At 41.5% G+C, this 15,425-nt stretch overlaps 1 protein-coding gene across 5 annotated transcripts in view; it reads left to right on the top strand.

Annotated features, from left to right (window-relative positions):
* The window catches only part of LOC121270832 (AP2-associated protein kinase 1-like), a 114,582-nt gene that overhangs the window by 54,934 nt on the left and 44,223 nt on the right, over positions 1-15,425 (top strand). For 4 of the 5 annotated variants that reach the window (XM_041176310.1, XM_041176311.1, XM_041176312.1 and 1 more), the window contains one exon: positions 237-355. In XM_041176310.1, the coding sequence (XP_041032244.1) occupies positions 237-355 (119 nt within the window). Of the gene's footprint in view, positions 1-234; positions 356-15,425 lie in introns of those variants that run through there. The other variant, XM_041176315.1, reaches the window with a different exon arrangement.

Below are 15,425 nucleotides of genomic sequence, written 5' to 3' on the forward strand. Positions count from 1 at the left end.
TAGGCCTTGATACATAATTACCATGGTTAATATAGATCATTAGTTTGGTAGATAGTCCAGACACCCAAGTAAAAGATGCAGTATGAATATTTTAAAAGTGTCTTGCGTATTTATTAATTATGTGACAACGTAGCAGGTATATAGTAAAATTTAAAACTGCAATGTGTCTGCAAAACAAAAACAGAGTTTAATTATCTGTAATATGTTTCTAATCATATTATTTTTCATTTGTTTAGGTGGATTTGCAATAGTGTTTTTAGCTAAAACACTCAGTGGTGTAAGATGTGCTCTGAAACGAATGTATGTAAACAGCGAACATGACCTCCAAGTCTGTAAGCAGGAAATAGCCATTATGGTAAGAAAAATTATGGTCACCATATAGCTAACTTCAGGTTAAGGCAATAACCTGCTTATGTTTGTCTTCTATGCAATTTGCTGGAGGTCTGCGCGAGTAGAAACATTTAAGCTTTTTATTGGAAGTATCCTTAATTTCAGCATTGAAACATATTCACTGGGTGCCTTTGGTAGCTGGCGAACTAAAAGCAAGTGAACTGATTGTCATGACTCGTTTGTCTACTGCAAATAAGGTGAATTTTAAAAGCATGGCCTACACTTTATGTCTCAAAACGCAGAAGAAGGGAATGTCAAGTTGTGACAGATGGGTAGGGAGAGAGTGAAAGCAGACTAAAGGAGAAAGTGATTTACCAAATAAATTTCAATATAATTTACATGAAAATAACATCTCATTCATCTGTGCAGTAAAATAAACATTTCCCAATCTGCTATTCCTCTAGGAACTTTTCTTCTGTTATTGTTGACTGCCTAGTAAAAGGAATTAAATCGTTTACGGAAACTAGGCCAGAAACTGAATCAAAAGGAACTAAAGCCAGAGATAGAAATGAAATAATAAGTGATCAGAAAAGTAAAACATTAGGAGCTAGATGATATTGCAGAATGACCAATTTTCCTTCATTAAAATCCCAATCCCTTAGTTAAATCCTGGAAGTGCCATTCAGCATAATTACTAGGTAAATGTTGTTGGCATTCTTGCTGAAAGTGAGAAATGGCTATCGTTGCTACTGGTCATTTGACCTATAAGCTGCAATACCTCTGAGCAGGGAAAATGTTACTTTTTTCAGTCCTATTGTGGATGAAGCATTTTCAGTTTATTCATTGCATTTTCAGAAACAGACTTTCAATTAAAGAAAATTAAACTAGGTTATTAGGTTTTCTAATTTCACTGGAAGGGAATATTAAAAAGGCAAGTTGTGTAGACAAGGATTAGAAAGGGGCCAGAGATGATCATGTAGGTATGGATAGGATATATCAAAATCTGTGCTAGCTATGTTGACAGGTCAGAGTGGAACTAAAGAAGATACTACCATAGAGGAAAGTTGGTGGAGGAGGTTGCTTGGTTGAATGTATTGAAACCTATGAAGAGGCTAGAGAACAAGAGACAATGTGCGATTGTGCAGCCACAAAAGTGCTGCTGAGTTGGACCAAGTTAGTAGTCAGTGTTGTGTGGTGCAAGAATTTGTACCGGAAATGGTGAGAAATATGAGAACACAGCTGGATGGTATAGAGATGGATATCCAGGAAAACTGCTTACCTGAGAGAACTTGGAGATGGTAGCCACAGAACTTTGTGTGGCGATCACATAGGGATCACATTGTTGAGCAGGTTGGCCTCAATGAAGGTAAAGATGTAAACTTTATTTAGTGAGGTTATGGGTTAGACTCTATTAATAAGCTTATCATACTCCACAGAGCTTTGCAACTTCTTTCAACCCTACACCCAGCTTGATCTTTCCCCTACAGCATTTCTGCTCCACTCTTCCACTCTTTTCAAATATAATGTGTGGCACTGTAAAATTCCTTTTTCTAATTCCGTCTGCCTTGCTACTTTGCTCTCCACCTTCAAGCATGTCCTTAAAACTTATTTTTAGTTAGCCTTCCTGATTGTTTCAACTATTACTTAGAATTCACTTTTCATTCTCCTCTTCCCATTTGTCCCAATCCTCCTTTGTGAAGCACTTTGGGATGTTTCTGTATGTTAAAAGCGCTGTGGAAATGTTTGTCATGTCTGCTTTTGTGTTGTAAAACAATGTGGTTGCATTAAATTGTTTTAGCAAATAAATATTTTTTGATATGCTCTGACAGTATCAAGGTTTACAGGCACTCGATCATAAAGAACACACTTGCAGATAAGTTAACAGTAGGATAATACAAACCCTGTCACCAAACCCTTTTAAGTGTCATAGAAACATAGAAAATCAGAGCAGGAGTAGGCCATTCGGCCCTTTGAGCCTGCTCTGCCATTTATTATGATCATGGCTGATCATCCAACTCATTAGCCTGCTCCCCCTTTCTCCCCATATCCTTTGATCCTTTTCACCCCAAAGGCTATATTTAACTCCTCCTTGGAAACATACAATGTTTTGGCCTCAACTGCTTTCTGTTTTAGCGAATTCCACAGGCTCACCACTCTCTGAGTGAAGACATTTCTCCTCATCTCAGTCCTTAAATGGTCTACCCCGTATCCTCAGACTGTGACCCCAGGTTCTGGACACCCCCACCATCAGGAACATCCTTCCTGCATCTACCCTGTCTAGCCCTGTTAGAATTGTATAGGTTTCTATGAGATCCCCCCTCATTCTTCTGAACTCCAGCGAACATAATCCTAACCGACTCAATCTCTCATATGTCAGTCATGCCATCCCAGGAATCAGTCTGGTAAACTTTCGCTGCACTCCCTCTATAGCAAGAACATCCTTCCTCAGATAAGGAGACCAAAACTGCACACACTATTCCAGGTGTGGTCTCATCAAGTCCCTGTATAATTACAACAAGGCGTCCCTTCTTCTGTACTTGAATCTTCTTGCTATGAAGGCCAACATACCATTTGCCTTCTTTACTGCCTGTTGCACCTGCATGGTTACCTTCAGTGACTGGTGTACGAGGACACCCAGGTTTCGTTGCATATTCCCCTCTCTCAATTTATAATGATTCAGATAATCTGCCGCCTTGTTTTTGCTACCAAAGTGGATAACCTCACGTTTATCCACATTATACTGCATCTGCCATGCATTTGCCCACTCACTCAGCTTGTCCAAATCACACTGAAGCACCTCTGCATTCTCCTCACAGCTCACCCTCCCAACCAGCTTTGTGTCATCTGCAAATTTGGAGATATTACATTTAGTTCCCTCATCTAAATCAGTAATATATATTGTAGATTGCTGGGGTCCCAGCACCGATCCCTGCGGTACCCCACTAGTCACTGCCTGCCATTCGGAAAAAGACCTGTTTGTATTCCTACTCTTTGTTTCCTGTCTGCCAACCAGTTTTCTATCCGTCTCAATACACTACCCCCAGTCCCATGTGCTTTAATTTTACACGCTAATCTCTTATGTGGGACTTTGTTGAAAGCCTTCTGAAAGTCCAAATAAACCACATCTTCTGGCTCCTCCTCATCAACTCTACTAGTTACAGCCTTGAAAAATTCCAGTAGATTTGTCAAGCATGATTCCCCTTTTGTAAATCCATGCTGACTCTGTCCGATTCTGCCACTATTCTGTCATTATTAGAGCGTTCCATTTTTAACATGGTAACCGAATCTAACCCTGAAAATGGAAGCTAGTTGAAACTTGCATATCCATACTCAGCACTACAGTATAATCCAGTCGTTGTTTTTGCAACCTTGTTAAGCACTGCCATTGTGATGACAGTTGCTACACTCTAAATTCATTCTTCATAGCTGCAACAAATATGACCTGAACTTGTTGACTTTCTTTTGATGATCCACTAACACACTAGTTTACTTTGCTATAAACTGACAAATTGGGCCAGATGTCTTGTATATGTTAAGCTTTGAGGCATATTTGAAGAAGTTAGGGCATCTGTTGAACTTTTGTGGGAAATTGGCATAGGTATATGTGAGTTCCTGTTTGGAAATGAGGATGTGGTTGTTTGAAGCAACTTGCAATGTGCACTTATAGACAGTCAGCAAAACACCCATGGTCAAAAGTAGGGTAGTTGAAGAAAGTACAAGACTGAAACTCGAAAAAGTAAGGACAAGAGACTGAAGCCATGTGTGGGTTCATGGGTAACAGATGGGCCATTGAAAGAGACACAGGAAGGGGAAGTGGAGAAATGCTGAAGGAAAGAAAAAGGAGCTATAAAATTTGGGGCACATGTTTTTGAGGTTCCAGCTTGTGCTGTTCTTTTGTGGGAAAGTGGCATGGGTGAAGATGTGCTGATGCAACTGGGATGAACTAGAGAAGTATAGTATTAATTTAAGAGAGGCTTACAATGTTGCCAAAAAGAGTAGTAAACTTTAGAGAAACCAAAAATGGTGGAAATCCTCAGGTCTGACACCATAGAGAGAAACAGAGTTTATGTTTCAGTTCTGTGACCTTTATTAGTAAACCTGTGATTTGGAATTTAGAAATGGGTAAAGCATGACATAAAAATTGATAGAGGGAACAAATAGAATGAGAAATTAATTAGCAAGAAGTATAAAAAGATTGTGAGCTTCTACAAGTATGTATGGGTCCCGTAGCAGAGACAGGCGAAATTATAATGGGGAATAAGGAAATGGCAGAGATGTTAAATATTTAGGCTGGGATTTTCTGGCCCCGTTGTGCGGGACCTGCTGCGGGAGATTTGGCGGTCCTACCAAAGTGATCCCGGCAGCGGGCGGGGGCGGAAAATCCTGTCCTTTGTATTTGTCTTCACAGTGGAAGAAAAAAACATATGGGAAATGAGAGTCTACCAACAGTGAGAAACTTAAAGCATTTATTAGTATAGAAAATGTATTGGATAAACTAATGGGACTGAAATCCAATGGGCTACATATTAGGGTTTTAAAATTGGTGGCTGCAGAGATGGTGGATGTATTGGCTTTAATCTTCCAGAATTCACTAGATTCTAGAATGATCCCCATAGCTTTGTAGGTTGCAAATGTAACCCTGTTATTCAAGAAATGATGACGATGGAAAACATGAACTGTAGGCCACGTTAACCTGATATCAGCAGCAGGGGAAAATGCTAAAATCTACTATAAGGAGCATGGTAATGGGGTATTTGAAAAATCATATAATTCGGCACAGTCAGCGCAGGTGTAAGAAACGGAAATGCCACATGAGGCTGTTATGCAAAATTAGGGCCCATGTGGTTGGGATAGCACATTAGCTTGGATTGAGGTCTTGTTTATGGGCAAAGAACATAAATGGATAATTTTCACATAGCAAGCTATAGCTAGTAGAATGGTGCAAAGATTGCAAATAGTTGAGGTACAGAAAAAACCTATTTCAATTACTAGGATGAGGGATTGGGGTGTAATTTATCCAAGTCTGCTGACTAAAATGTTAGGTGGGAAAGTAAGCTGTAATGAGGATGCAAAGATCTTGCAAAAGGGGTATAGACTGGTTAAGTGATTTGACAAGAAATTGGAAGGTGGAATATAATGGGGGTAAGTGTTATATTATGTACTTCAATAGGAAGAATGGTTTTTAAAGGTGAGATGAGTATAAGTTGGTATTTAGAGCCACGGCAGATGGTGAAATTTGAATTCAATTTAAAAATCTGGAATTAAAAGTCTAATGATAACCATGGAATCATTGTCGATTCTTGTAAAAACCTATCTGATTCATGAATGTCCTTTAGGGAAGGAAATCTGTCTTGCTTACCTGCTTTGGCCTACACATGACTCCAGACCCACAGCAATGCGGTTGATTCTTAAATGCCCTCTGAAATGGCCTAGCAAGCCACTCAGTTGTAACAAACCGCTGCAAAGTCACAAAAAAAGAACGAAACTGGACAGACCACCCGGCATCGACCTAAGCACCGGAAATGACAACGGCAATCTCAGCCCTGTCGACCCTGCAAAGTCCACTTTATTAACATCTGGGGGCTACTGTAACCTCATGCCCGGCATATCCTTCTCCCCCCCGCCCCCCAACTACTATTAGCATCAAGCCAGGGGATCGATCCTGGTTCACTGAAGAGTGGAAGAGGGCATGCCAGGAGCAGCAACAGGCATACCTAAAAATGAGGTCAACCTGGTGAAGCTATAACACAGGACTACTTGCGTGCCAAACAGCATAAGCAGCAAATGATAGGGCCATCCCATAACCAACGGATCAGATCTAAGTTTTGCAGTCCTGCCACATCCAGTCGTGAATGGTGGTGGACAATTAAACAACTCGCTGGAGGAGGAGACTCCACAAATATCCCCATCCTCAATGATGAAGGAGCCCAGCATATCAGTGCAAAAGATGAGGCTGAAGCATTTGCTACAATCTTCAGCCAGAAGTGCCGAGTGGATGATCCATCTCTGCCTCCTCTGGAGGTCCCCATCATCACAGATGCCAGCCTTCAGCCAATTCGATTCACTCCATGTGATATCATGAAACGGCTGAAGGCAGTGGATTCTGCAAAGGCTCTGGGCCCCGACAATATTCCGGCAATAGTACTGAAAACCTGTGTTCCAGAACTTGCCATGCCCCTAGCCAAGCTATTCCAGTACAGCTACAACACTGGCATCTACTCGGTTATGTGGAAAATTGACCAGGTATGTCCTGCACACACAAAGCAGGATAAATCCAACCAGGCTAATTACCGCCCCATCAGTCTACTCTCCATCAGTAAAGTAATGGAAGGAGTCATCAACAGTTCTATCAAGTGGCATTTGCTTAGCAATAACCTCACTGGTGCCCGTTTTGTGTTCCATCAGGGCCACTCAGCTCCTGACCTCATTACAGCCTTGGTTCAAACATGGACAAAAGAGCTGAACTTCCGAGGTGAGGTAAGAGTAGCTGCCCTTGACATCCAGGCAACATTTGACTGTGTGACATCAAGGAGCCCTAGCAAAACTGGAGTCAATGGGAATCAGAGGGAAAAATCTCCGCTGGTTGCAGTCATACATAGCAGAAAGGAAGACTGTTGTGGTGGCTGGAGGTCAATCATCTCAGCTCCGGATATTGCTGTAGGAGTTCCTCAGTGTAGTGCCCTTGGCCCAACCATTTTCAGCTGCTTCATCAATGATCTTCTTTCCATCATAAGATCAGAAATGGGGATGATTGCAGAGTATTCAGCACCATTCGCAACAACTCAGATTCTGCAGCAGCCCATGTCCAAAAACAGCAAGAACTGGACAATATTCAAGCTTGGGTTTACAAGTGGCAATTAATACTCGCACCACACAAGTGCCAGGCGATGACTATCTCCCACAAGAGAGAAGCCAACCGTTGTCCCTTGATGGTCAGTGACATTGCCATCACTGAATCCCCCACTCTCAACTTCCTGGGGATTACCATTGACCAGAAACTGAACTGGACTAGCCATATAAAGTATTGTGGCTACAAGAACAGGTCAGAGGCTAGGAATAGTGTGACGAGTAACTGACCACTTGACTCCCCAAAGCCTGTCCACCATCTACAAGGCACAATTCAGGAGTGTGATGGCGCTCCCACAACACTCAAGAAGCTTGACACCGTCCAGGACAAACCAGCCCACTAGATTGGCACCACATTCACTCCCACCACAGCACAGTGGCAGCAGTGTGTGCCATCTACAAGATGCACTGCAGGAATTCACCAAGATTCTTTCAACAGCACCTTCCAACCCATGACCACTACCATCTAGAAGGAAAAGGGAAGCAGATAAATGGGAACATCACCACCTGGAAGTTCACCTCCAAGCCACTCACCATCCTGACTTGGAAATATTTTTGCGTTCCTTCACTGTTGCTGGGTCAAAATCCTTGAACTCCCTTCCTTCCTAACAGCACTGTGAGTGTACCTGCACCACATGGACTGCAGCGGTTCAAGGCGGCAGCTCACCACCACCTTCTCATGGCCAACTAGGGATGGGGAATAAATGCTGGTCCAGCCAGCTAAGCCCACATCCCATGAATAAATAAAATTAAAAATTGGCTGTCCTTGTAACTTTGCAACGTACAACAATGGCAGGTACAGCGATCAATCGGTTAGGCAAGTAGCACACGGGATTTGAGTATAAGAGTAAGGATGTCTTGCTGCAATTATGTAGTTTTTACCTCCTCACCCAAGGAGGAGCCCGAGGGTGTATAATCAAGGTTCTCTAGATTGATTCCTAGCATGAGAAGAGGGCTGTCCTTTTGAGGAGACATTGAATAGAATGCACCTTAATTCTCTAGAGTTTCATGCTCTTATTGCATTCCCATGTCTCAATTTCTTTTTCACTTGTGGATGTTTCAGCTCTTCAGTGTGTGGCTTTAGCCAACTGGAATTTCTGAGAATATCTATCTTTGCAAGTGTGCAGTTGACACTTAAATGATGTGACTGTGCACTAAATGCATAACTTTTAACACAATCCTGCATTAAAGCCAGAAGCTTGTGCTATTGCCATAACTATTCAATTTCATTCGCCAAGTAGAGTAAAACAGAGACCAGTATTATGAGAAGGTTTTGAGTTCTTCATAGTCAATGATGATGAGCCTCTTCTCACATCTTCATATGCTTTACTCATGGTGTGTAAAGTTTTTGGCTGTTATGATCTCCAAGCAATGTTTAATATGTTTATAGTTTGTTTCACCCTTTTATCTCCCCTTGTTATGTATGAGATGTTCAGACTGGGCGATTGACATGAGTCTGGTAGAATGACATTTATTATAGAAGCTCAAATAATTGGCATTGTAGATTATTAAAATAGCTTTCACATAGGGTGTTGATTTCAACTTTGACACACACATTTTAATTCTTCTCTAGTTTATCTGGGCAGTTCTGAATTAGAGATGGTTCCAAGGATGACTTTCTTGCTATAATATAAATGGAGTATGCTGGAAATACTCGAGGGGCTGAATGGTTGACTCATTGTTTGTATGAGTAGAAATAAGGAGTTTTACAGTACAAGGACCACAGAAAAAATGAATACCAGTTCACATGAATTCAAGTCCAGAGGGTATATCCTTCATGGTGGGATTCAGTTCCGATGAGGTTCTGGTTGTTTAAACGATACAAAAATTCTTGAAATGACTGATGTTGCTGCACAATGGGCCTTTTGTTTAGACCACTTGGCAAGCGTTGATCAGAAACTTTTAAAATCAAGCAGGCTTCATGGAGTTGAGACTGCTTACCCTGACTGGGCTGCTGGAGTTCTGTCCAGTTGATGTTAAGCAGCAGTCTGCCTGTGCGACCTAAAGCTGCAATACTGAAACTGTCTAAAAGGCCAGAGGCTTGGGTCTTTTGATATGGTCTATTAATGGTTAATTGCAGCTTAGGAATTCGTTTCTGTGCTCCTAGCCAAGATTTCATTGTTCCTCCTTAGAGAGACAAATCGGCTATTAGTGCTCCTTCCAGTAAAACGAGTTTTGATCTTTCTCTTCTGTGATAGTTCAGGATGGGGGAGCCAGTTCATCTGCACTTCCTCTGCTTTCATTGATTACGAGGGACTTGTACAATGAAGTGTGAAATTCCAGAAGATTTATTTTGTTCTCAACTCCTGGGGGTAGCTCCCAGACAAAGGGTCAACCCTGTGGTCATGTGACTTATAGCAGCCATCTTTTTAGTTCAGGAAATCCATTTTAAAAAAAGCAATAAAGGTAAAGTTTTGCATATAGTGTTTGGTTATCATTATTCTGCCCTGTTATTCCATGGTTATAGAAATTGCTGTAGAATGTTTTCTTTTTCCCTTGCCCAAGCAAATTTCACCATATTGAACCAATGCTGTACGCCAATATCTGATGCATATAATTGGTTTGTTTGTCCTAAAAATGTAGATGGTTAAGGGGTGATCTAATTGAGGTATTTAAAATGATTGAGGGATTCAATAAGATGTGGGAAAAAAATAATTTCTTCTGGGGGAATCCAGAACAAGGGGCCATACTCTTAAGACCAGAACTAGGCCATTTAGAAATGAAACGAGGTTCCACTTTTTCACATGGAGGTAATAGAACTCAGGATCTCCCTTTTGGAGAAAAGTTATTATGTTGAGTTGATTGAAATTTTAAAGACCAATTGATGGCTCTTTGTTTGGTTAAGGACATCATGCTACATGGAATATAGGTGGGGGTAAAAGGAATTAGGTTAGAGATCCCCCATGGATCTAATTAAATGTTGGGGCAAGATGTTTGGATCTTTTTTCTATCCTCCTGTGATCTGATTTTGAATGGTGTACCGCATAACCATTTTTCTAATAAACCATTTATATGCAGTTCTTCAAGCTGGATGCATTTCATACCTTTCAAGCATCACCTGCAAATGGCATGCACGGGGTGTGAAATGCATGGAGATATGTAAGGTAAAAGCAAAATACCGCGGATGCTGGAAATCTGTAACAAAAATACCTGAAAAACCTCAGCTCTGACAGAATCTGCGAAGAGGAATACAGTTGACGTTTCAAGTCCGTATGACTCTTCATCAGAACTAAGGAAATAGAAAAATGAGGTGAAATATAAGCTGGTAGAGGGGGGGTGGGACAGGTAGAGCTGGATAGGAGGTCAGTGATAGGTGGAGGCAAAGGAGAGATTGCCAAAGATGTCATAGACAAAAGGACAAATATGTGTATATGGTGGTGATATTATCTAAGGAATATGCTAATGGGAACATTAAGGATAGCAAGCAGGACAAGCTGGTAACAGATGGTCCTAGTGGGGGTGGGATGGGGGGAAGGGATTGAAATGGGCTAAAAGGTGGGGATAAAACAATAGATCGAAATAAATTTAAAGATAGGTGGGAAAAGAAAAATATATATTTTTTAAACAATAAATTATTGGAAAGGGGGGGGATCAGAAAGGGGGTGGGGATGGAGGAGAGAGTTCATGATCTGAAATTATTGAACTCAGTCATAAGTACGGATAGCTCTAAAATGCTTAGTCGAAAGATGAGGTGCTGTTCCTCCAATTTGCGTTGAGCTTCACTGGAACATTGCAGCCAGGCCAAGGACGGACATGTGGGCATAAGAGCAGGGTGGTGTGTTGAAATGGCAAGCGACAGAGGGGTCTGGGTCATGCTTGTGGACAGGCCGAAGATGTTCCGCAAAGCGGTCACCCGGTCTGCGTTTGATCTCTCCAATGTAGAGGAGACCACATTGGGAGCAGCGAATGCAGTAGACTAAATTGGGGGAAGTGCGAGTGAAGTACTGCTTCACTTGAAAGGAGTGTTTGGGCCCTTGGATGGTGAGGAGGGGGGAAGTAAAGGGGCAGGTGTTGCACCTTCTGCGGTTGCATGGGGAGATGCCGTAGGAGGGGGTTGAGGTGTAGGGGGTAATGGAGATATGTAACTTAGTTGATAACGCCCAAATTAATGGATTTTGTAAAAAAAAAAACCCATAGCTGGTGCAGCAGATTAATGTGCAAGGTGTGAATTGCATGAGGATTAATGAACAAAATCAGTGGGAATCACATTGGACCATTGATAATTCAATACCAGATTTTGTTTGAACATCTGTGTGGTAAACATTTGTGACATTAGTGTGGCAGCAATTACTATAAATAGCTAAACATGTGGGAACTCAGAGGTTGTGTACAAGTATATTCATATTGAGGCTGATGCATTCCATTGACAAATTTACCATAGAATTTATGTTCTCATGCTCCAGAATGTAATTATGTAGATTACTAAGATAATATTTTATATTGCAACCAATTCCTATGCTGTCCTCGCCTTGTGCCCATATACATGGACTTCCAATTATTGGATAGAGGGCAGAAAACTGGCTGATTTCCTTGCTGAAAGTCAGCTATTTAGCTGCCAAGCATGAATGAGGAAGGCCTTTTGACTCATCTAGAAAAACACCCCCTTCTCAAAAATCTAAGAATTCAAATGATTTCCTTACCCAGAGATCTATTTGAAGTGTTGATCGCGATTTCTTTGGAGGGGAACTTCCTGATAGGAGTTATTTCATGGCGAATGCTTCATGTTCATCATATGTGACTCTACCAAAGTTGAGATTCTTTAACTGGCCCTTGCCTGTGAAATGTAGTAGTATATCACACAATGCACTTGGAGCCCCACAATGGGGTTGGCTAATTGTAGACACCCTTATGTAAAGCATTAATTATGATATATCACGTTGGGTGAGACTAATTGTTCAATTTTTGTACAGTTACACCACCATCTGGAAGTTCCCCTCCAAGCCACTCACCATCCTGACTTGGAGATATATTGCTGTTCCTTCAATGTCACTGGGTCAAAATCCTGGAACTCCCTCCCTAGCAGCACTGTGGGTGTACTTACACTACATGGGCTGCAGCAGTTCAAGAAGGTAGTTCACTACCACCTTCTGAAGGACAATTAGGAATGGGCAATAAATGCTGGCTACATCCCATAAATGAATAAAGAAAATTTTACAGCTTTCCTCTGATCATTGATCTATGTCGTCACTTCAGGATTTAAAGGGGGAGGTGAAAGAATCAAACACCTATTTTTCAGTTTACTTCTATACTCAGTGATGCAAATATAAAATGCCCCAGAACTGCTGACAAAACAATGAGTTCACTGCATCCACCATTAATTATGGCTTTGTTTAAAAAAAAATCAGCAATTTGTAACGAGGATGAGTTGACAAATGTCAAAAATTGCTGGACGATTTGCGTCATTCCATCATTAATATTGCAAAAATGGACTTTCCATCAACCTCTGAATCAATGTCAAGACGTTGTTGGATTTGTGCTATAACTATGAAGGCATCCTGCTGCAACCATCTAGGACCCTGTTAATGTGATTTGTGGTCTTGACAATGTCACTTGACCTTGGAGGCCTAGAAAAGAACTAATTGAAATTGAAGTCTCGCTATTGTAGGTAGTAATTTGTTCCTAGTATTTGAAAAATAAATGAATTGTTTTTCTTTGTTTCTCTTTTTCCAGATCCAACCTTTCTTTTCCTCTTTACTTGTCAGTACCCAAATTGACTCTAATTCACCCTGTGCCCACCTATGTTACTACTTCTATTCTTAAATCTCCTTAATTGTTTAAGGAGATGCACCATTGGAGCCAATATTTGGGAAGTCCCATATGACTTGTTGCTGTCATTGCACCACTACATTTGCAGCATAAAAATATTACAATTTGATGGATGAGGAAAAAAGCCAATTCATGGTGCATGGCACCAGTTCCTGTGATGTAGACTCAGATACCAATTGACATAGTTTCTGTGCCACAGAATTCAGATGGCAATTAAAAAGTTGGTTTATCAAGTTTATAAAATGCAGTCAACAGCATTATACAGTATTTGTATGATTTCTCAAGTTGAGAGGCTGGAGGGGATTATAGAAATGGTGAGGGATGAGACCATGGAGGAATTTGAAAACTTGTATGAAATTTTAAAAGCAAACATTGCTTGACCAGGATCCACTGGGATGAGTCTCCTGAGGCTGTCTGCCAATTGTTGCTCTCATTTTCAGGTCTTCCTCCATAGAATCCTAGAGTGTCAGTTTTGGGTGGAGTGATGGAACTTTCCAATTGAGCATTAACTTTAATTTAATGAGCTCTGAAGAAGAGTCATGTGGACTCGAAACGTTAACTCCTCAGATATTGCCAGACCTGAGTTTTTCCAGCATTTTCTTTGTGAACTTAATTTTATTGATTTGAGAAAGAATCTCCACATTAAAAGTAACTTTGTTTGAATTACATTGTGCTGCAATTGCATTTGACAGCATTAGTCAAATCTGCAAACTAAGCTGACAGTAAATATGTAATAACTTTTTAAAAACTTGTGTAATCCTCTATAATTGCCTTTGCACCACAGAAATAAGTGAATGTTATACAATAAAATAAATATAACCAGTTACAAGGATATAGTTTATTTGTTACACAGACATGTTTCCTTGGATTAAATGTTAAAATTTTATGCTCTTGTTGCTGTCAACTCACTTGATTTGTTATTGTAACATGTATGTGTCATGGAAGCCTACTAATCACCATCGCCTCCATCAGCAAAAGGAAAAAAGGGATTCACAAGGTTTATTGATTTTGTTACAAAATAGTGAGCAATATATTACAAGACATCAATGCTTCATTAGATTTACATGCTAATAACCCAACAGTCAAACTCAGGCTATTTCTACTATTATGTCTGTTGCAGTATTCATCACTCAGTTTATACTTCATAAAGGTTTATCAAATATCTTTTGTAAAACAACATGTAGACAGTGGAAAACAAAAACAGAATTACCTGGAAAAACTCAGCAGGTCTGGCAGCATCGGCGGAGAAGAAAAGAATTGACGTTTCAGGTCCTCATGACCCTTCAATAGAACTGAGTGAATATTAGGAGAGGGGTGAAATATAAGCTGATTTAAGGTGGTGGGGGGAGAGTAGTGGGGGAGTGGTGTGGTTTTAGGGACAAGCAAGCAGTGATAGGAGCAGATAATCAAAAGATGTCACAAAGGAACAAAGAGGTGTTGAAGGTGGTGATATTATCTAAACGAGATAATGAGATCCATACTTGGTGCCATGGGCCGCCATATGAACACACTTGACCTCCCCCTCCAGCAGCACCACCGCATCCTTTTTCAAAGCTGCGCGTGCCCCCCGTTTCATTTTATTCTTCGTCTCATCCGACGCCTCAACAAGAAACTTTTTCTCTTTCTCTCAAGTGCTAAGGAACGCAAGCTCCAACAACTCATCGACACCAACACCCATCTAGGACCCTCCACCCCTGCCTGTCCCTTCGTCCCCAGCCCTGGCCGTGTATTCACGATACCCTCTGACCTTCCCCTCCGATGCTGAATGTTCAGTGCTCAGCAAAGGACTTAGTTTCATACCCTTACGCCCTCATCTCAATGAATTTTGGGCTCGGCACGATGCTGAACTCTTCTTCTGCCGTCTTCGTCTCCGTGTTTACTTCTTTGGGTAGGAGTCCTTTCCCCGTTCAGCGGATCCTTTTACCCACCTCCAATATTCTCCCTCCACCTGGACCCCTCCCTCTGGATTCTTACCTTCTCTTGATCTTTTCATTGAGAACTGTCGGCGTGACATTAGTCGTCTCAATTTCTCTGCTCCTCTCACCCATTCTAATCTGTCTCTTTCTGAACTTACTGCACTCTGTTCTTTCAGGTCCAACCCCAACATAGTCATCAAACCCGTTGACAAGGGTGGTGCTGTTGTTGTCTGGTGCACTGACCTCTACCTCGCGGAGGCTGAGTGTCAACTCGCAGACACGTCCTCCTACCTCTCCCTGGACCATGACCCCACCACTGAACATCAAGCCATTGTTTCCAGGACTGTCATTGACCTCATCTCCTCTGGAGATCTTCCTCCCACAGCTTCCAACCTGATAGTCGCCCAACCTCGGACGGCCCGCTTCTACCTCCTTACCCAAAATCCACAAACAGAACTGTCCCGGTAGACCGATCGTGTCAGCCTGTTCCTGCCCCATGGAACTCATTTCTCGTTATCTTGACTCCCTTCTCTTTCCCCTTGTCCAGTCCCTTCCCACCTACATCCG

The sequence above is a fragment of the Carcharodon carcharias genome, chromosome 28, assembly GCF_017639515.1.
Source record: "Carcharodon carcharias isolate sCarCar2 chromosome 28, sCarCar2.pri, whole genome shotgun sequence".
In the NCBI taxonomy this organism is placed as follows: Eukaryota; Metazoa; Chordata; class Chondrichthyes; order Lamniformes; family Lamnidae; genus Carcharodon; species Carcharodon carcharias.